Here is a 22,501-nt window from a genome sequence, read left to right as displayed (position 1 = left end):
CTCTCCTGGTATCAGGTGAGAGGTTAGATGCTTGATTAGAGCTCCCTGGTTTATGGTTTATGAACCACCAGATCTCTGGTCCCCTGTGTACCTGTTTTCTTTATCAATATACAACTTCATCAGGAGATGGATTAAGAGAAAATTCAGTTTTATATGATGACTTTGGGGGGTCATTCTCTGTCTTTTCCTGCCAATTTTGTCAACACCTAATTCATATGGTTATAGGGATGAAGAATAACACAAGGTCAACCATATTCATTTATTATCAGTTCTTTGAGATAGAGGAGTTCTGCTTAGCAGGTGTGATACTCTGCTGGCTGTAGAGAAAATGTTAGGTTTCCTGCTAGCGTACAAACACATTTAACTCTTTCTAATATTCCATTTCAAATCATGTCAAAGTGTATCCAAATGCTTTCACTGTCCTCTATGGAGGATCTCTACAATGTCACAGCACTGGGACGAGCTGGTCAGAACGCGGAGGTACAGGACAATAAATCTCCAAAACGTTTATCTCTCTCCCACCACCACTCCTACTGAAGAGTCAGTACTCTTTGCAAGACATGACATTTGTCTGGTAAGGAGTTTCATCTTGAGAGCACATTTGGAGATCAGGGATTCTGCTGGACTTCAGAAAAGAAGCCATTCTCTAAGGGTTTGAGTTAAGAAGCAGAGAAAGTGAGATGCGGGTTTGTTAATCCTCAGGCAGTAGGCACATCAGCAATAGATTCTCACATGCACATTACAGATTCATATCATGTGGAGCCAAATAAAAACCCAGAGAAGGAGGAATGAACATACTCTGAAGCGTACAGGCCATTGGATTCTGTACTCGGTAACTGTAGCCAGACTTGATCATTTTCAGTTAATTCTAAAATGGCGCTTCCTGAGGTCTGGTCCAGATAACCTTTCTTGTATTCATCATATGTATACATGACTGGTTTGCTATTCTTATACAGGGCAACCCAGACATGAGTTCCTTTCACATGAACATGGAAAGCAAAATAGTAAAGTCCTGGGATCCTGCAGGTAAATATTCCAGTTCTGGGATCAAAATGCTGCTGCTGATTGTACAGGATTTTGTCAAATTTCACGGGAAATCCTGTCAGTGGAAAGGCTTTTGAAAGCATGGCTGTGAAAGCTGACACAGGCTTTCCTGTTAATGCTGGAATTTGCCCTGTCTTCATATAGCCAGTTGGTATTTGCTCAGAAAATATTGTTTGGCCCGGTGATCCAGGTGGACCAGGAGGACCAGGCAGACCTGGCTCCCCATTAATACCTCTTGGCCCTGGAATTCCAGGTGGCCCTATTGGTCCAATCATACCTTTTGTAGGAATGGCAGCTTGCCCTGGAAGGCCGGGCACTCCTGGTTCTCCCTTATGGCCAGGAAGTCCAGGAATGCCTGGAGGCCCTGCAGGACCCTTCATACCTGATATTCCAGGAGGTCCTCTGGGGCCTTGATCACCATTGTATCCAGGTACCCCTTTAAGTCCTATTGCACCAGGTACACCAGGAAGACCTGGATGACCTACAGAGCCAGTGTCTCCTTTCTGGCCTGGTAAACCTGGGTGTCCTTTAAGGCCAGCAAGACCCTGCTCCCCTGGGTAACCTGGTTTTCCCTCCATGCCTGGTAAACCTCTTTCACCTTTCAGCCCAGGATATCCAGGTGGTCCTCGAGCTCCTACTTCACCTTTAGGTCCTAGTTGACCAGGTTCCCCTGGTAACCCTTTCTGTCCTTGAGGTCCTACATTTCCTGGTTCTCCGGGTATACCCGGTGCTCCTAGAAGACCAGCTGGCCCTTGTTCCCCTTTAATCCCTGAAACACCTGGAGGGCCTTCATGTCCTTTCTGTCCTTTAATCCCTGGTACACCTGGTTTACCAAAACCCTGTAGCCCTGGAGGCCCAGGTAGACCTGGAGGCCCAGTTATTCCTTTATGCCCAGGAGGCCCTGGCAAGCCTGGTACTCCAGTAATTCCAGGTTTTCCAATCCCTGGTAGACCAGGCTCTCCTTGGGACCCTCGATTTCCTGGAATGCCTGGAAGTCCCGGTTCACCAGGTAACCCTCGGTCACCATGTTTTCCTGGCAGCCCTTGAAGTCCACGTTCACCTGGTTTTCCATTGCCATTTATTCCAGCAGGTCCTGGTTGTCCTTGCAGTCCTGGAGGACCTCTTTCACCTGGACGACCTGGGACACCATAACCATTTTCTCCTTTTAATCCATTTATACCAGGCATGCCCATTTCTCCTTTCAGTCCTGGAGCACCTCTTGGACCTGGTGAACCTGGTACTCCTGGGGGGCCTATCTTTCCAACAGCAGAAATTCCAGCAGGACCTGGATTTCCTGATGGTCCTTGTAGTCCTCTTGGTCCTGGGAATCCAGTGAGTCCCACATCTCCTTTATCTCCAGGAAATCCCCTATCCCCTGGCTTTCCTGGAAGACCTGGTAGACCTGTTTTTCCAACTGCAGAAAATCCCTGTGGTCCTGGGAGACCTGGAGGACCCTGTGGGCCTGGACTTCCATATCCCGTCTTCCCCTGTGGTCCAGGGGGTCCTAGATGCCCTCTAGGGCCAGGTGGTCCCGGTGGGCCAGAAGATCCTCGTTGTTCCTTTCCTTGCAAAGCTGAAAGACATAAAAAGTTTTTCTTTAATTTTGAATATTTCATGTTTGCAAGTTGTAAAAATTCATTGTAAACATCATTAAAAAGGATCAAATAAATTCATAAGTATAAATAAATAGTCTAATTATGAAAACTGAGTCATATTTAAAAACTATTTTATACATAAATCTTAAATTCTGAACAATATATAAATTAGTTATTCTTTTGCTTTTAAATTAACCAAATTCTGGAATGCTTTACTGCTTACATTAAGAAGTTTAGGTTCTTTTGCTTTATTCCGGAAAGTTCTGAAAACTTTTTTGTTTGCTAAACATTTTGGAAATTAACTATTTCAGTCTACTTTGTCTTGTCAAATTTATGTATTATGTTTTACATTATTGTAAACCGAGTAGAGCTCCTCTTGGTTGATGACTCGGTCTATAAAACTAAGTTTTAGTTTAGTTTAAAAATGCAGAAAACAAACATAAACAACATAAAAGTTGCTATATTGGGACAGACCGAAAGTCCATCAAGCCCAATATCCTGTTTCCAACAGTGGCCAACCCAGGTCCCAAGTACCGGGCAAGAACCCAAAGAGTGAAAGAGATTTTTATGGTCTTTCAGGGTTTCCGCAGCTGGCATTGTGCTTGTTGCAGGTTTCCGGGTCTCACTGCATCTTGTCAGGTAGAAACTGACATATAGAAACATAGAAACATAGAAATAGACGGCAGATAAGGGCCACGGCCCATTTAGTCTGCCCACCTTAATGACCTTCCCCTACCTTTCTCTGAGAAGAGAACTCACGTGACGATCCCATTTTGTCTTAAAATCGGGCACGCTGCTGGCCTCAATCACCTGAAGTGGAAGACCATTCCAGCGATCCACCACTCTCTCGTTGAAAAAGTACTTTCTGGTGTCACCGTGCAGCTTCCCTCCCCTGAGTTTCCACAGATGCCCTCTTGTAGCCGTGGGACCTTTGAAAAAGAAGATATCTTCTTCCACCTCGATACGGCCCGTGAGATATTTGAACGTCTCGATCATGTCTCCCCTCTCTCTGCGTTCCTCGAGAGAGTATAGCCGCAACTTATCCAGCCGTTCCTCGTACGGGAGGTCCTTGAGTCCTGAGACCATCCGGGTGGCCATTCGCTGGACCGACTCCAGTCTCAGCACATCTTTGCGGTAATGAGGCCTCCAGAATTGTACACAGTATTCCAGATGGGGTCTCACCATGGATCTATACAATGGCATAATGACTTCAGGCTTATGATTGACGAAACCCCTACGTATACACCCTATGATTTGTCTAGCCTTAGATGAAGCCTGCTCCACTTGATTGGCAGTCTTCATGTCTTCTCTGATGATCACCCCTAAGTCCCGTTCTGCTACAGTCCTTGCTAGGATCTCGCCATTAAGGGTGTAACTTTTGCATGGATTTTGGCTGCCAAGGTGCACGACTTTGCATTTTTTGGCATTGAAACCTAGTTGCCAAATCCTAGACCAGCGCTCCAATAGGAGTAGGTCGTGCTTCATATTGTCAGACATTGAGTTTTTGACCGTTGCACTCCTTTCTACTACATTGCATAGTTTGGCGTCATCTGCGAATAACGTTATTTTACCTCGAAGCCCTTCTGCCAAGTCTCTTATAAAAATATTGAACAGGATCGGGTCCAAGACCGATCCCTGCGGCACTCCACTGATCACCTCCGTCATTTCAGAGGGGGTGCCGTTCACCACCACCCGCTGACGCCTGCCTCCAAGCCAGTTCTCAACCCATTTTGTCAAAGTGTCACCCAGTCCTATAGAACTCATTTTGCTCAACAGCCTGCGGTGTGGTATGCTATCGAAAGCTTTGCTGAAGTCTAAGTATACAATGTCCAGGGGCTCCCCAACATCCAGCTTCCTCGTCACCCAGTCAAAGAAGCTGATCAGGATTGGCAGGATTGGCAGGATCTCCCCATAGTAAATCCATGTTGACGGGGATCCCGTAGATTCTCCTCGTTCAGGATCGTATCCAATTGACGTTTGATTAGAGTTTCCATCAGCTTGCTCACTATTGATGTGAGACTCACCGGTCTATAGTTTGCAGCCTCCATTCTGCAACCTTTTTTATGGAGTGGAATGACGTTAGCCGTTTTCCAGTCCAACGGGACTATACCCGTACTAAGGGAGAGATTGAAGAGCGCGGATAGTGGTTCCGCCAAGACATCACTTAACTCTCTGAGCACCCTGGGGTGTAGGTTGTCTGGCCCCATCGCTTTGTTAACCTTGAGTTTAGACAGCTCACAGTAGACACTGCCTGGCGTAAACTCGAAGCTACTAAACGGGTCTACTGAACTATCCCTTGTCTGTAGCAGAGGGCCAGATCCCGGCTGCTCGCGGGTAAAGACCGAACAGAAGTATTCGTTTAAAAGTTTAGCCTTTTCCGAGTCCGCTTCTACATAGTTCCCGTCTGGTTTCCTAAGGCCTTCATGGCTGTGGCTTTCTTCGGGGTATGCTTCAGGACTGTTTGAGAGAGTGGGATTCACTGGAAAGAGGATATGAAAATGAGAATAAATAGATGGGAATGGGATCAGGAAAGAGAAAGGGTGGTGATGAGAAAGTCCACATAGGCATAAGTTTCCCCTCGTTCCCCCACCACCCGCAGGACAAGTAGAAGTTAAAATCTTGAACCCTACATTGGAGGAACCACACACACATATACAGATCCATTAGTCTTTGGGGATCCTGTCAGGTATTTGTGGCCACTGTTGGATACCGGGTCTGATGAATCTTCAGTCTGTTCCAGTATGGCAACTCTTATGATCTTATGTTCATTAAAACCAGGTGCAGCGATATTTTCTTTCTTTTATACAGATACGAGTATTGATGATTCCTGCTCATTATAAGAATGTCACTGTTCTTGGCAAGGTACAGCAGTGGATTATTGCACCCGACCTCCTGGGTTTCTCATCCACGATCCAACCAATGGTGTTTCTGGGGAAGCACAAAAGGGCTGAGTGGGAGGTTCACATGGTCCTTATGTGAATTTATTGTTCTTGAGTAGGTATGAGAACAGCTAACTAAGAAAAAGGATTAGTCAGCAAGGGGGATTGAGCCATTACATTGCAAAATAAACATGTTGTAGCAGTAAGTTGATTTATGCCACTACTTTGGACTTACCCTGACTTTTCACATTGTACGGTGAATACAAAGGACCCTTCACGCTATTCTGCTTTGAGTAATAAACACCTCCATGGAGTGAGCCTAGCGATGAGAGGAATATCAGCAGTAGTGAAGGTAACTTCATGGTCTCAGTTCAATCCTGCATGCAAAGAAAGCAAAAGATTCAGTACCAGACCACAGAGTTCAGGGGACCCAGGGTACAGTGTAGGTAAAGGCTGTGTGGAGATGGGAGAGCATGAACTCCAGACACGACCGTCAGCGATTCCTTTAGCACCAGGCACAGAAACTGTTTACTCAGAGAGGCTATCAGGAAAGAAAAGAATACACACAGCCAACAAACTGCTAAGGCCTACAACACAGGTATCAAACTCAAGGCCCGCCTGGCTGTTTCATGCGGCCCGCGGTGTGATCGATGCTGCGTTTTCATTGCCAAACCCAGGGTTATCTTCTGGCCGGCTAACTCCTCCTCACTGCCACAGTGCACAAAGCCACGGGCGGCAGTGGCGGCTTTTACGCGCATCCTGCAGCTGAACCGGAAGCCTTCTATCTGACATCACAACGTCAGAGGGAAGGCTTCTGTATCAGGCATGGGATATGCGAGGAGCCGTCACATGCAGCTTTGTGCACACTGCGGAAGTGAGGAAGAGGGAGCCAGCCAGAAGATAACACCAGGGGCGGCAATGAAAACGTGTATTGCACCGTGGGTAGCATAAAATGGCCAGGCGGGAACAGGTCAGAAGGTAAGGCACCCATCAGAATGAGGCACCGCATGGAGGGAGGGAAACAACAAAGGTAGGGGGAATGATTTTATTTTCAATTTAGTGATTGAACTGTGTCAATTTTGAGAATTTACATCTGCTGTCTATATTTTGCACTGTTCAGGAAGAAATGCATTTGTTTCTTCCTCTGGGGTTGTACTGCATGCAAATTCTTGAATTTTAGGGTTTTGTTTGTATATATTAGTAGGAATGAATATTGTGAAGCATACAGTGTGCTTTGTGTAGTTTAATTTTGTAGTTAATCATTATGTATTGTTAATAAGATTATATTGTGTGTATATATGAAAAATGAATGGAAAAATAGTGTTTACAATTAGTACTATTATGGGGGTGGGGTCTGGGGCAGAGATGGGCGGGGTCTGGCCCGCGACTTAGCCTGTGTTTTGGATTTCGGCCTCTTAATGTGATTGAGTTTGACACTCCTGCTCTACAGCATCACCAAAATTTGCCCCTTCCTCTCTGAGCATACTACCCGGACCCTTATCCACACTCTCATAACCTCACGCTTAGATTACTGCAATCTACTTCTAACTGGTCTCCCGCAGTGCCAGCTCTACCCCCTGCAATCTGTGCAAAGCTCTGCTGCAGAATTCATCTTCTATCAACTTCGCTATACTCATGTGTACACCTGGCTGGGCCTCCGCGTGTGCGGATCGCCAGACTTGATGGACCGAAGGTCTGATCCGGAAATGGCAGTTCTTATGTTCTTATGTCACCCCTCTCCTTAAATCTCTTCACTGGCTCCCTATCTTGTTCGCATAAAATTCAAGTTCCTATTGCTGACCTACAAGTGTGTTCATCCTGTTGCCCCTCAATATCTCTCCTCTCTTCTCTCTCCTTATATACTGCCCAGAGAACTCTGTTCCTCAGCTATGTCGCTCTTAACGCTACCCTTCTCCTCCTCTGCCAATTCCAGACTTTGTTCCTTTCATCTAGCTGCCCCCTGTGCCTGGAATAAATGACCCAAGTTTGTCCGCCAAGCCCCTTCCCTTCCCTTGTTTAAAAGCAGACTGAAAACCCACCTTTTTGATATAACCTTTAATCCTTAACCCTACTCCCCAGCCATCAGATTAACCATTCCCCTTAACTGGATCCATGACATCCAGTTTGTCTGTCTTGTCTGTTTAGATGGTAAGCTCTCTCGAGCAGTGACTGTCTTCTTTCTGACTCTGTACAGCGCTGCATACATCTGGTAACGCTATAGAAATAATTCATAGTAGTAGTGTGAAGAGTTTCAGTCTTTGGGAAGCAGAGCTAAGATTGTGATGTCATAATGCCAGTGCCTCATTCCACCAATAAGAGACAACCTAATCAGTGATGTCACAATGGCTTGATTGTCCTGTTCTCCCCTCTCCCCTCCAACCCAGCCAGCAGATTAACCATTCCCCTTAACTGGATCTATGACATCCTGTTTGTCTGTTTAGATTGTAAGCTCTCTCGAGCAGGGACTGTCTTCTTTGTGACTCTGTACAGCGCTACGTACGTCTGGTAGCGCTATAGAAATAATTAATTGTAGCAGTACTAGTAGACAAACCAGATTCTTTCAAATAGGCACAAATACAATCAGATGAAAACAGTCGTATTGTAGCAACTAAATAAATGCAAGTATACTTAAGTAAAAGTTTTGTCAGTTTCACTTGTAAAGAAATACAGGAATCATTTGTTACTTTTACTTTAACCACAGTAATAATTCATCACTTTTGACTACTTTTACTCAGTTACATCAGATGCTTTCAGGTAGAAGTAAAAACTGAAAGCAGAAGTGAGAATTCCTCAGGAAACCAAAATCTGGAACAGGATTTTGCTATTGGATCATCCCATCTGAAATCTGCTGTTCGGTGAGAACAATGGAATTGCCTGTGTTTGTTCAATTGGTTGTAGTGGTCTCCAGCCAAACAGAACAGTGATATATTGGGTCACTTTGAAGTGGAGATGAAGCTGAAGCTGGTTGTAATTCTTGGTGAACAGACCGCTGGTCGCCTTTTGGAAAATTTTACATTGGATTGACTGTCGACTGGATTGATCGTCTTCAGAGAGGAAGTCTGCTTGTCTGACCTTAAGACTGAAGGGTTCTCACATTCTTGCATCAGTTGTCAAAGATATTCCAACCGAGTTTGCCATCAGATAAAAATATTCTTAGAATACCAGACAATGATTCCAACTTTGTGAAAGCCTTCTCTGTAGTTGGACTGCATGATGATGATAAAGAAGATGAAGAAGCAAGTGATACAGAAGTCAGATGCTTCAGACAGAGATTCCCTTGATCAATACCTGTAGACCAGTCAGAAGATAGCAGTCTGATTTGAAGGAACTTTTCATCAGATTAAATACCCTACTTCCTGTCAGTACAGTTGTTGAGCCCTTTTTTAGTTGTGTCGATCTAATAATAACTCACGAGTACAGTAACATAGACGTTCATTTTTTAAAATTTAGTTTTACTGAAAGCAAAGTGGATTGAATTGTAGAGCAAAAATGCTAACAATAGTTGTATTCCTTGTAACATAGTAGATGACGGAAGATAAAGCTCCGAATGGTCCATCCAGTCTGCCCAACCTGATTCAATTTAAATTTTTTAAATTTTTTCTTCTTAGCTATTTCTGAGCAAGTATCCAAAGCTCTACCCGGTACTGTGCTTAGGTTCCAACTGCTGAAATCTCCGTTAAAACCTACTCCAGCCCATCTAAACCCTTCCAGCCATTGAAGCCCTCTCCAGCCCATCCTCCACCAAACGGCCAAATACAGACACAGACTGTGCAAATCTGCCCAGTACTGGCCTTAGTTCAATATTTAATATTATTTTCTGATTCTAGATCCTCTGCACACTTCTTTGAACTCAGTGACCATTTTCCTCTCCACCACCTCTCTCGGGAGTGCATTCCAGGCATCCACCACCCTCTCGGTAAAGTAGAATTTCCTAACATTGCTCTTGAATCTACCACCCCTCAACCTCAAATTATGTCCTCTGGTTTTTACCATTTTCCTTTTTCTGGAAAAGATTTTGTTCTACATTAAAACCCTTTAAGTATTTGAGCGTCTGAATCATATCTCCCCTGTCTCTCCTTTCCTCTAGGGTATACATATTCAGTGCTTCCAGTCTCTCCTCATACATCTTCTGGCACAAGCCTCCTATCATTTTTGTCGCCCTCCTCTGGACCGCTTCAAGTCTTCTTACGTCCTTCGCCAGATACGGTCTTCAAAACTGAACACAATACTCCGAGTGGGGCCTCACCAATGACCTGTACAGGGCATCAACACCTTCTTCCTTCTACTGGCTACGCCTCTCTTTAGATCTTCGGACACTATCATCCAAAGGTCCCTCTCCCCGTCCGTGCATATCAGCTTCTCACCTCCCAGCATATATGGTTCCTTCCGATTATTAATCCCCAAATGTATTACTCTGCATTTCTTTGCATTGAATTTTAGTTGCCAAGCATTAGACCATTCCTCTAACTTTTGCAGATCCTTTTTCATATTTTCCACTCCCTCTTCAGTGTCTACTCTGTTACAAATCTTGGTATCATCTGCAAAAAGGCACATTTTTCCTTCTAACCCTTCAGCAATGTCACTCATAAACATATTGAACAGGATTGGCTGCAGCACCGAACCCTGAGGGACTCTACTACTCACCTTTCCTTCTTCCGAGCGACTTCCATTAACCACCACCCTCTGGCATCTGTCCGACAGCCAGTTTCTAACCCAGTTCACCACTTTGGGTTCTAACTTCAGCCCTTCAAGTTTGTTCAACAGCCTCCTATGAGGAACCGTGTCAAAGGCTCTGCTGAAATCTATGTATATTTCATCTAGCATATGTCCTCGATCCAGCTCTCTGGTCATCCAATCAAAAAATCCAATCAGGTTCGTTTGGCATGATTTACCTTTTGTAAAGCCATGTTGCCTCGGATCCTGTAACCCATTAGATTCAAGGAAGTACACTATCCTTTCTTTCAGCAACACTTCCCTTATTTTTCCAACAAGCGAAGTGAGGCTCACTGGCCTGTAGTTTCCTGCTTCATACCTGTGACCACTTTTGTGAATAGGGACCACATCCACTCTCCTCCAATCCCCAGGAACCACTCTCATCTACTATGTTACAAGGAATACAACTATTGTTAGCATTTTTTCTCTACAATTCAATCCACTTTGCTTTCAGTAAAACTAAATTTTAAAAAATGAACGTCTATGTTACTGTACTCGTGAGTTATTATTAGATCGACACAACTAAAAAGGTGCTCAACAACTGTACTGACAGGAAGTAGGGTATTTAATCTGATGAAAAGTTCCTTCAAATCAGACTGCTATCTTCTGACTGGTCTACAGGTATTGATTGTTGAACAATTGTAGAGATTTGTTGAACAAGTCTTTAAGAACATAAGAACATAAGCAGTGCCTCTGCTGTGTCAGACCAGAGGTTCATCGTGCCCAGCAGTCCGCTCACGCGGTGGCTCATCAGGTCCAGGACCTGTATAGTAATCCTCTATCTATACCCTTCTATTCCCTTTTTCTTCAGAAAATCGTCTAATCCCTTCTTAAACCCCAATACCGTACTCTGTCCTATCACACTCTCTGGAAGCACATTCCAGGTGTCCACCACCCTTTGGGTGAAGAAGAATTTCCTAGCATTGGTTCTGAATCTGTCCCCTCTCAATTTTTCTTAATGCCCTCTCATTCTTGTAGTTTTCGAAAGTTTGAAGAATCTGTCCCTTTCTACTTTCTCTATGCCCTTCATGATCTTGTAAGTCTCTATCATGGCCCCTCTAAGCCTCCTCTTTTCCAGGGAAAAGAGCCCCAGTTTCTCTAATCTTTCAGCATATGAAAGGTTTTCCATACCTTTTATCAATCGTGTCGCTCTTTTCTGAACCCTCTCGAGTATCACCATATCCTTCTTAAGGTATGGCGACCAATATGGGACGCAGTACTCCAGATGCGGGCGCACCATTGCCTGATACAACGGCAGGATAACTTCTTTCGTTCTGATTGTAATACCGATCTTGATAATACCAAGCATTCTATTCGCCTTCTTAGAGGCCACTGCGCACTGTGCCGACGGCTTCATTGTCCTGTCCACCATCACCCCAAAGTCCTTTTCTAGGGTACTTTCACACATTACCAGCCCTCCCATTGTTTAGCTGTACTTCGGGTTTCCGTTTCCTACATGCAATACTTTACATTTCTCTACATTAAACTTCATCTTCCATTTCATCGCCCACTCTTCTAGTTTGTTCAGATCCCTTTGTAAATCCTCACAGTCCTCATTGGTCCCAATTCCACTAAATAGTTTGGTGTCATCTGCGAATTTTATTACTTCGCACTTCGTCCCTGTTTTTAGATTGTTTATAAATACATTGAACAGCAGCGGTCTGAGTATCGACCCCTGCGGAAAACTACTCATGACCCTCCTCCAATCCGAGTAGTGGACCGTCACCCCTACCATTTGCTTCCTACCCGCCAATCAATTTTTGATCCATCTATGTACTTCTCCTTCCACCCCATGGTTCTTCAGTTTCTGTAGTAGGCGGTTATGGGGTACCTTGTCAAAGGCTTTTTGGAAATCTAAGTATACGATGTCTATGGAGTCCCCTTTGTCCATTTGTTTGTTAATTCCTTTGAAGAAGTGCAATAAGTTCTTTAGGCACGATCTTCCCTTGCAGAAGCCATGTTGGCTTGTTTTCATCGGTTTATTCCTTTCTAGATGCTCATCGATGCTGTTTTTTATCAGCGCTTCTGCCATCTTCCCCGGAACCAAAGTCAGACTTACCGGTCTGTAGTTCCCCGGGTCACCTCTCGATCCTTTTTTTAAAAAGGGCGTAACATTAGCTATCTTCCAATTCTCCGGGATCACGCCTGTTTTCAGGGATAGGTTACAAACCTTCTGTTGTAGTTCCGTTATTTCCTCCTTTAGTTCTTTCAGTACCCTTGGGTGGATTCCGTCCTGGCAAAAGGGGAGTCAGAACGTGCTCAGGTAGGGAATTAAAGGGGCTAATGTGGTGACATCACATAGGACAAAGAGGAGTCTGAACTTAGTACTCAAGAAGGGAATAGGAAGGGACTGAAGAGGTGGTAGCAGACAATTGAGGGGATGACAGATATGTTAGTGGAGTAGCATTTAAATGCAGCTTCATATAAGTGAGCTTTCAGTCTGGATTTGAATACCACCAGAGACAGAGCCTGACATAATGAGCCAGGCAGGTTGTTCCACACATGCAACACAGCAAAATAGAAGGGACGAAGACTAGAGTCCTTGAGGGAGGGGGGGAGTATAGGGAGTAATAAGAGTGGAGCGATACCATAAGAACATGCCGTACTGGGTCAGACCAAAGGTCCATCAAGCCCAGTAGCTCATTCTCACGGTGGCCAATCCAGGTCACGAGTACCTGGCAAAAACCCAAAGAGTAGCAACATTTCATGCTACCGATCCAGGGCAAGCAGAGGCTTCCCCCATGTCTTTCTTAATAACAGACTATGGACTTTTCTTCCAGGAAATTGTCCAAACCCTTCTTACACCAGCTATGCTATCCACTCTTGCCATAACTTCTGGCGATGCATTCCAGAGCCTAAACATTCTATGAGTGAAAAATGATTTCCTCGAGGATTATTTCAAGACATCAGTATATAAAAAAATCAACTGATAAAAACACTTTTCTTTATTACGATAGCTGCCATTCAAAACAATTGAAGGACAGTTTGCCTTCTTCCCAATATCTTAGATATATAAGGATTTACAGTGACAAGGAGACATATAAACAAAAAACTAAAAATAGAAGATTAAATGTGCGGATTCTCAACTTTCCTCATTCAATTGGAGTGTCACCTATAGAAATGTTAGGAAAATATCTTGTTGAAGTATTAACTTAATTTCTCCGGTTAACCATATATATTATATTCCTACAAAAAAGTCAGGAGCCACTCCCGAAGGACCAACTTTGGAGCAACTAAATCTTACAGATATGCTGGAATCATCACCTACAGACTCCACAGAGCGAGCCACACTATAGGTTTCTTTTGTGTTTGAGCAAGACGCTAATTCACTTCTGAGATTATACTTCCGAAATTCCCAATTACCATTTTTTGGGGAAAGGGTCTGGATATACCCAGATGTCTCAAGACAAATGCAAGAGAGACGTAAACTTTTCTTGGCAATGAGTACTGAGACAGTGACGCTGGGGGCAACTTTTCTATTAGCCTACCCATGTAAATGTTTAGTCAAGTATCTTGCAGTTAAATATATTGTATAGGGAACTGTACTGCTAAGCCTATTCTTTATATATCAAGTTATTATTAGAATTATTGTTTCTCTTCACATTTTCTAGGAATTCTCCAAGGATGCATTGTGGTCTAGGAAGGTTTACCGTATTTTCGCGGATATAACGCGCACCTGTGTAAAACGCGCACAGGGGTATAGCGCGCAGAAATCACGATGATATGTACCAAAACTTTTCTATACCGCGCTCAGGCATATAACGCGCATGATGCCCGACGCTCCTTTCGCCCGCCCTGACTTTCCGTGCGCTGTCCCGACTCTCCGTTCACCCCCCTGACTTCCGTGCACTGCCCTGACTTTCCGTGCGCTGTCCCGACTCTCCGTTCACCCCCCCTGACTTTCCGTGCACTGTCCCCCCTTGAAGTCCTGTCCCCCTTGAAGGTCTGTCCCCATTCTGAAAGCCTGATGCCCCCCCCCCCGACGTCCGATACATCCCCCCCCCCGGCAGGACCACTCGCACCCTCACCCCGAAGGACCGCCGACTCCCCAACAATATCGGGCCAGGAGGGAGCCCAAACCCTCCTGGCCACGGCGACCCCCTAACCCCACCCCGCACTACATTACGGGCAGGAGGGATCCCAGGCCCTCCTGCCCTCGACGCAAACCCCCTCCCCCCAACGACCGCCCCCCCCCAAGAACCTCCGCCCGTCCCCCAGCCGACCCGCGACCCCCCTGGCCGACCCCCACGACCCCCCCCACCCCCCTTCCCCGTACCTTTGGAAGTTGGCCGGACAGACGGGAGCCAAACCCGCCTGTCCGGCAGGCAGCCAACGAAGAAATGAGGCCGGATTGGCCCATCCGTCCTAAAGCTCCGCCTACTGGTGGGGCCTAAGGCGCGTGGGCCAATCAGAATAGGCCCTGGAGCCTTAGGTCCCACCTGGGGGCGCGGCCTGAGGCACATGGGCCAAACCCGACCATGTGTCTCAGGCCGCGCCCCCAGGTGGGACCTAAGGCTCCAGGGCCTATTCTGATTGGCCCACGCGCCTTAGGCCCCACCAGTAGGCGGAGCTTTAGGACGGATGGGCCAATCCGGCCTCATTTCTTCGTTGGCTGCCTGCCGGACAGGCGGGTTTGGCTCCCGTCTGTCCGGCCAACTTCCAAAGGTACGGGGAAGGGGGGTGGGGGGGTCGTGGGGGTCGGCCAGGGGGGTCGCGGGTCGGCTGGGGGGGCGGTCGGAGGTTCTTGGGGGCGGGCGGTCGTTGGAGGGAGGGGGGTTGGCGTCGAGGGCAGGAGGGCCTGGGATCCCTCCTGCCCGTAATGTAGTGCGGGGTGGGGTTAGGGGGTCGTCGTGGCCAGGAGGGTTTGGGCTCCCTCCTGGCCTGATATTGTCGGGAAGTCGGCGGTCCTTCGGGGTGGGGGTGCGAGTGGTCCTGCCGGGGGGGGGGATGTATCGGACGTCGGGGAGTCGGCCGGGCAAGAGGGCTTGGGCTCCCTCTTGCTCCGATCGTGGATGCGGGTGCGGGTGGGAGCGCGTGCGAGCGGTCGTTCGGGGTGGGGGTGCGAGCGGTCCTGCTGGGGGGGTGAATCGGGCGTCGGGCGGGGTGGGAACTATGTTTAAAAACTTTTCTATACCGCGCTCAGGCATATAACGCGCGAGGGGTATGCGCGGTACGTAAAATCACGTATAACGCGCGCGTTATATCCGCGAAAATACGGTAATTTGTTTCCCTTGAGATTTGATTTAATTTAAAGAACATAAGCAGTGCCTCCGCCGGGTCAGACCATAGGTCCATCCTGCCCGGCAGTCCGCTCCCGCGGCGGCCCAAACAGGTCACGACCTATCTGAATCACCAGAAGGGGCTCCCTTGCCACCTTGGTTTTTCATTGAAGTCCTATCTTCCCATCGAATTCCTAACCCTCTGGTCTTGCGCATGCACGACCTGGTTGGGTTTCTATACTTATTACCTGGTTAGCTTTCTATACTTGTGTTACATCCCAGCTCCTCCCTCAGTATCCCACGATCCCTTTATCCCTCAGGAATCCGTCCAATCCCTGTTTGAATCCCTGTACCGTACTTTGCCTGATCACTTCCTCCGGTAGCGTATTCCAAGTGTCCACGACCCTTTGCGTGAAAAAAAACTTCCTTGCATTTGTTTTGAACCTATCTCCTTTCAGTTTCTCCGAATGCCCCCTCGTACCTGTTGTTCCCTTCAGCCTGAAGAATCTGCCCCTATCCACCCTCTCTATGCCCCTCATGATTTTGAAGGTCTCTATCATATCTCCCCTGAGCCTCCTTTTTTCCAGAGAGAAGAGCCCCAGCCTATCCAACCTCTCAGCGTATGGGCAGTGTTCCAGCCCTCTTACCAGTTTCGTTGCTCTCCTTTGGACTCTCTCAAGTACTGCCATGTCCTTCTTGAGGTACGGCGACCAATATTGAACGCAGTATTCCAGATGTGGACGCACCATCGCTCGATACAATGGCATGATGACTTCCGGTGTCCTGGTTGTTATGCCCCTCTTTATGATGCCCAGCATCCTGTTGGCTTTTTTCGAGGCTGCTGCGCACTGTGCAGATGGCTTCAGTGATTTATCCACCATCACACCCAAGTCTCTCTCAAGACTGCTGTCTCCCAACAATGCCCCCCCCAATTTGTAGTTGAACAATGGGTTCTTTTTCCCTATATGCATGACCTTGCATTTTTCCACGTTAAAGCGCATTTGCCATTTGTTTGCCCAGTCTTCCAGTTTGTCCAGGTCCCTTTGTAGGTCCTCACACTCCTCCCTGGACCTAACTCTGCCGCACAGTTTAGTATCGTCTGCAAATTTTATAACCTCGCACTTTGCCTCCTTTTCTAGGTCATTGATAAATATGTTGAAGAGTAACGGCCCCAGCACCGATCCCTGTGGCACACCGCTCGTGACTCCCCGCCAGTCAGAATATTGTCCCTTTACTCCGACCCTCTGCAGTCTACCCGACAACCAGTGCTCGATCCATCTGTGCACATCCCCTCCCACCCCGTGGTTCCACAGCTTCCTAAGCAGCCTTTCATGTGGCACCTTGTCGAAAGCCTTTTGAAAATCGAGGTAAATGATGTCTATAGGTTCCCCATTGTCCACCCGACTGCTTATTCCCTCAAAGAAGTACAGAAGGTTCGTTAAGCATGACCTTCCCTTACAGAATCCATGCTGGCTTGTTCTCAGTAGGCCATTTCCCTCGATGTGCTCGCAAATACTGTCCTTGATCATAGCTTCCACCATCTTCCCTATAATTGAAGTCAGGCTCACCGGCCTGTAGTTCCCGGGGTCACCCCTCGATCCCTTCTTGAAGATAGGTGTGACATTCGCCAATTTCCAGTCCTCTGGTACCTCTCCAGTTTTCAAGGATAGGTTGCAAACATGCTGGATTGTGCCCGCTATTTCTTGTCTTAGTTCCTTTAGAACCCTTGGGTGGATCCCGTCCGGGCCCGGTGATTTGCCGCATTTTAGCCTGTCTATCTGTTTGAGGACATCCTCCTTACTTACCTCTATGTGTTCCAATTTTTCAGCCTGTTCCCCACTCATGAGCTCCTCTGAGTCCGGTATATTAGATGTGTCTTCTCTCGTGAAAACCGACGAGAAGAACGTGTTCAACCTCTCAGCTACCTCTTTATCCTCCTTAATCCTCTTTATCCTCCTTAATCACTCCCTTCCTATCCCCATCGTCCAACGGCCCCACCTCCTCTCTCGCTGGTCGCTTCCCCTTTACGTAACTGAAGAATTCCTTGAAGTTTTTCGTCTCCCTGGCCAGCCCCTCTTCGTATTTCCCTTTTGCTTTTCTAACCTCTCGGTGGCATTCTTTTTGGCATTTCCTGTGCGCCTGGAGATTTACCTCCGTTGGGTCCTTTTTCCATCTCCGGAAGGATACTTTTTTGTCTTTTATTGCCCTCTTTACTTCTGTTGAGATCCAAACCGGGTCCTTTGACCGATTGTTCTTGCCGCCTTTCCTGAAACTGGGGACGTACATTCTTTGTGCTTCCTGCAGGGTGTCCCTGAATAGGGTCCAGGCGCTTCCTACAGTCTCCATCCTAAGGATGTTTCTGAGCTTCCTCCCCACCATTTCCCTCATAGCAACATAGTTCCCTTTCCTGAAGTTGAGCGCAGTTGTTGCGGTCCTCCTTACTGTGGGTGTCCTCCTTTCTAATGTGAATCTGATCGCGTTGTGGTCACTGTTTCCTAGTGGTCCTCCCACTTCTACCCCTCTTGCAGGCCCCCCTAATCCATTTAGGATGAGGTCAAGAGTAGCACTCCCTCGTGTTGGTTCCCTGACTAGTTGCTCCATGAAGCAGTCCCTCACAGCTTCTACAAATCCTGTTTCCCTAGTGCAGTTGGAGTGACCCATACTCCAGTCAATCCCCGGGTAGTTGAAATCCCCCATCACTGTTACACTTCCAGTCCTGCATTCTTGTCTCAGTTCAGCTTCCAAGTCGTGTCCGACTCCTTCCGGTGTACCAGGTGGGCGATAGTACAGCCCCAGTTTTATGCCTGCACCCTTGTTTCCCGGCAATTTGACCCATAGCGATTCCAGCCCCTCTGCCTTCTTTGCCATGTCCATCCCGACCGAGTAGATAGATTCCTTTATATATAGTGCTATGCCTCCCCCCTTCTTGTGGGTCCTGTCCCTCCTGTAGAGCTTGTACCCCGGCAGCGCCACATCCCATTGATTCTCCTCTGTCCACCATGTTTCTGTAATTCCAATTATATCCAGGTCTTCCCCCTTGGCCACGACCTCTAGTTCACCCATCTTGGCCATGAGGCTTCTTGCATTTGCGTACAAGCACCGCAGGTCCCGTCGTTTTTCCTCCACCTCTGTATTTACCTGGGCCGCCTCCCCTTGAACTTCGGGCAGTTCTCCTGTTCCCTGTGCTTCTGCTTTGCCCTCAGCCTTTACCTTCGTAGCTTTCGGTTTCCCCACATTCCCGCCACCCCACTTCCCCGCTTTTCCTCTGGGTTTTCTAGCCCTACCGTCCCCCTCCTGGGCTATCATCCCTTGAGCCTCCGTTTGATCCCCCTCGCCTTGTGGCACCCCTATGTTTCCCTCAGCTTTCGCCCTCGTGCCACCCATTCCCCTTGTGTCTCCATGCCCCTTAGTCTCCTCCCAGCAAGCTCCCTTTACCTGATGTTTCCCTCGCTGTCTGATCATAAGATCCATCGGTCTCTCTACTTCCTCCTTGCAGTCAGCCCGTTCAGCATCTGTTCTGGATACTGTTGTCCGAAGCGTCAACATCAGATCAGCTGTCGGCTTTCCCCCTCTCCTCAGTTTAAAGCCCTCTCGATCTCCTTCTTCACATTGGCTGCCAGTAGTCTAGTTCCCGCTGTGCTCAGGTGCAGGCCGTCCCGCCTGTAGAGCTTACTCTTTCTCCAGAAGGACGTCCAGTTCCTCACAAAGTGGAAGCCCTCCTCCTGGCACCATCTCCTCAACCATGCATTCACAGCTTGGAGGTCTGCCTGCCTCTTTGCATCTGCTCTCGGTACAGGCAGGATCTCTGAGAATGCTATCCTCCGGGTACTCCTCTTCAGCTTTCGTCCCAGGACCCTGAACTGGTCAGTCAGTGTGGCCATGCTGAAGTTCCTCCGGCTCACATCATTCGTTCCGACGTGGATTATCACCGCAGTCTCTTCCGTCTCTGCTCCGTCCAGGATCCTCTCGATCCTATTGGTGATGTCTCGTGTCTTGGCCCCTGGGAGACAAGTCACCAGCCGGTCCTCCCTTCCTCCAGCTACGTGACTGTCAACCTCTCTCAAGATCGAGTCTCCCACCACAATAGCAGACTTCCCTTTCTTCAGCAACCTCCTCTGTCTCAGGTCCGTGTCCTCGGTGTAGTGCGGTGTCTCTCCCTCGGGGTCCCGGTGAGTCACGGTCTCCTCCTCTTGCGTGGTTCCTCCGCTAGGTCCTTCCCCAGTGTCGCCTTGTGGATCCTGGGTCTGCAGCTGCTGGTCCTGTTCCTCCACCTTCCTCCTATAGGCTTCCTCGATGAATCTCTCGAGGTCCCTCACCTGGTCCGCAATGGGGCCTGCTCCGTCTGTGTCCTCGGTTGACCAGCTTGTCTCCTCTGTGTTGCGCAGTCCCTCCAGTCCCTCCAGTTCCTGGACCCTGACCCTCAATCTGTCGACCTCCATCCTCAGGCTTTCCAGTTCCTGACACCGACTGCATATGTACTCCCGCCTTCCCAAGGGGAGGTAGTCGTACATATTACACTCTGTGCAGTATACCGGAAAGTACCTCTGGGATCCTGGGTCCTCCATCGCTCTCGTGAAGTGCTGGTGTGCTCCTGCTGTGGGTAAGAGAGAGAGAAAAGAGAAAAGAAAGTTTCTGGTTCCCTCGCAAGGCTCCTTCGCAAAGGCGCTCTCACTAAGGCGAGCGCCTTTGCCGCTCGCCTTCGCCGTGCGCCGAACGGCTGGGCGCCGTTGGCTCCCTTCTTCTTAAAGGGGAGCCCGGGCGCCGATGCGACCTATGACACGGTGAGGGGGCGGAGCTATCTCTCGCCGGTCCTCCTGCCTGCTCTGGCTTCCTTCCTCTCGCCTCTCCTGCCCTCTCCGGCCCTGCAACGGACAAAGAAAAAAAAGCAAAAAACAAAGGCAGAAACCGCCGAGGTCTGCCTCGTGCCCTGGCTTCCCTTCTTCTTAAAGGGGAGCCCGGGCGCCGATGCGACCTATGACGCAGTGAGGGGGCGGAGCTATCTCTCGCCGGTCCTCCTGCCTGCTCTGGCTTCCTTCCTCTCGCCTCTCCTGCCCTCTCCGGCCCTGCAACGGACAAAGAAAAAAAAGCAAAAAACAAAGGCAGAAACCGCCGAGGTCTGCCTCGTGCCCTGGCTTCCCTTCTTCTTTGTATTTTTACAGCTGATTTTCTTCAACAAGGTTATCTTGTGATTATTTTGAAAATTCAATAAAGATAAAGAAAAAAAAAACCCAAAAATCTAAATAACTAACTAGGAATTTGGCAGCTAAAATTTAATGCTAAGAAATGCAATGCCATGCAGTTGGGCTGCAAAAACCCGAAGGAATGGTACAGTTTAGGAGGTGAAGTATTTATGTGCACGACAGAAGAGTGGGACTTGGGTATGATTGTATGTGATGATCTTAAGGTGGCCACACAGGTTGAAAAGGTGATGGCAAAAGCTAGAAGAATGCTAGGGTGCATAGGAAGAGGTATGGCTAGGAAAAAGGAGGTATTGATGCCCTTGTATAAGACTTTGCTGAGACCTCATTTAGAATATTGTGTACTAGTGTTTAAGCCCGTTAGATTAACGGGTGCTAGAATAGATGTGCAATCTTAATAGTTTAAAAAAATTACTGAAAACTTAATGTGAGAGCTTTAATATCCATTGTATGGTTGATTTATTAAAAGTTTTTATATTTTTCCTATTTGTTGCATGCCTGTCTCCTTGGGTGCTATATGTTTCTATTTTTTTTCTTTCTGTCTCCTTAGCAGTTGTCTGTCTGTCTCTTGGCTGCTGTATGATTGTTTGTGGTTTTTTACTGTATGTCTCCTTGGTCGTTGTCTTTCTGTATGTCTCATTGGCTATTGTATGTTTCTCTGTTTTTTGTTTTTTTGCTGTATTTTTAAATTGGCTACTGTATGTCTGCCATATTTTTCTGTTTATCTCCTTGGCTGTTGTTGTCTACTTGATTGCTGTCTGTCTGTATCATTGGCAGCTGTATATCTGTATGTCTTTTTTTGCAGTCTAACTCCTTGGCCACTGTATGTTTGTATGTCTTTTTTTCCATTATTTATCCTTGGCCACTGTATGTTTTTTTTTTTTGGGGGGGGGGGGTTTACTGTCTCTCTGTCTTTCTAATTGGCTACTGTATGTGTGCCTTTTTTTTCCATCTATCTCCTTGGCTGTTGTTTGGCTGTTTGTATTTTTTTTGTTCTCTGTCTCCTTGCCTGCTGTCTGTCTCTTTTTTTGATGTCTGTCTCCTTAACCGTTGTCTGTCTGCCTATCTCCTTGGTCGCTGTGTTTGTTTGTGTTTTTTTGCTGATTGTCTACTTGGTCGATGTCTGTCTGTCTGTTCATTGGCTGCTGTATGTCTATATGTCTTTTTTTCTTGAATTTATCCTTGGGCATTGTATTTTTTATTTTTTATTTTTTCCGTTTGTCTCCTTGGCTGTTGTTTGGATGTTTGTATTTTTTTTTTTTTTTTGCTGTCTCCTTGCCCATTGTCTCTCTGTCTGTCTACTTGGACGCTGTATGTAAGTATGTCTGTATTTTTTGTTGTTTGTCTCCTTGGCTGCTGTATGTCTGTTTGTCATTTTTTTTCCTGTGTGTCTCTCTCTCCTTGTCCACTGGTTTTAGTGTTTTTTTAAATCTGTGTCTTTAGCCCTCTGTCCTTCTGTGAGTGTCTGTGTGTGTCTCTCTCTCCTTCTCTCTCTCCTTGTCCTCTGTGGGGTTTTTTTTTTTTTTTCAATCTGTCTCTTTAGCCCCCCTGTCCTTCTGTGTCTGTGTGTCTCTCTCTCTCCTTGTCCTCTGTGTTTTGTTATTTTTTCAATCTGTCTCTTTAGCCCGCTGTCCTTCTGTGAGTGTCTGTGTGTCTCTCTCTCTTTATGTGTGTGTGTGTATCTCTCTCGCTCCTTGTCCACTGTATTTTTTTTGTTTTGTTTTTCAATCTGTGTCTTTAGCCCCCTATCCTTCTGTGAGTGTCTGTGTGTCTGTCTCTCCTTGTCCGCTGTTGTTTGTTTGTTTTTTTTTTCAATCTGTCTCTTTAGCTCCCTGTCCTTCTGTGAGTGTCTG

At 47.1% G+C, this 22,501-nt stretch overlaps 1 protein-coding gene across 2 annotated transcripts in view; it reads right to left on the bottom strand.

Moving 5' to 3' along the window:
• Positions 1-245: 245 nt before the first annotated feature.
• COL10A1 (collagen type X alpha 1 chain) overlaps positions 246-22,501 on the bottom strand; it is a 68,742-nt gene continuing 46,486 nt past the window's right edge. For both annotated transcript variants that reach the window (XM_033939766.1, XM_033939768.1), the window contains exons 2-3: positions 5,754-5,895; positions 246-2,617 (exon numbers count right to left, since the gene is read on the bottom strand). In XM_033939766.1, the coding sequence (XP_033795657.1) occupies positions 753-2,617; positions 5,754-5,880 (1,992 nt within the window). In that variant the 5' untranslated portion in view covers positions 5,881-5,895 and the 3' untranslated portion in view covers positions 246-752. The remainder of the gene's footprint in view (positions 2,618-5,753; positions 5,896-22,501) is intronic.

Source organism: Geotrypetes seraphini, chromosome 3, assembly GCF_902459505.1.
Source record: "Geotrypetes seraphini chromosome 3, aGeoSer1.1, whole genome shotgun sequence".
Classification (NCBI taxonomy): Eukaryota; Metazoa; Chordata; class Amphibia; order Gymnophiona; family Dermophiidae; genus Geotrypetes; species Geotrypetes seraphini.
Note: the sequence above shows the minus strand (reverse complement) of the source record. Positions and strands in the feature narration are given on the sequence as shown.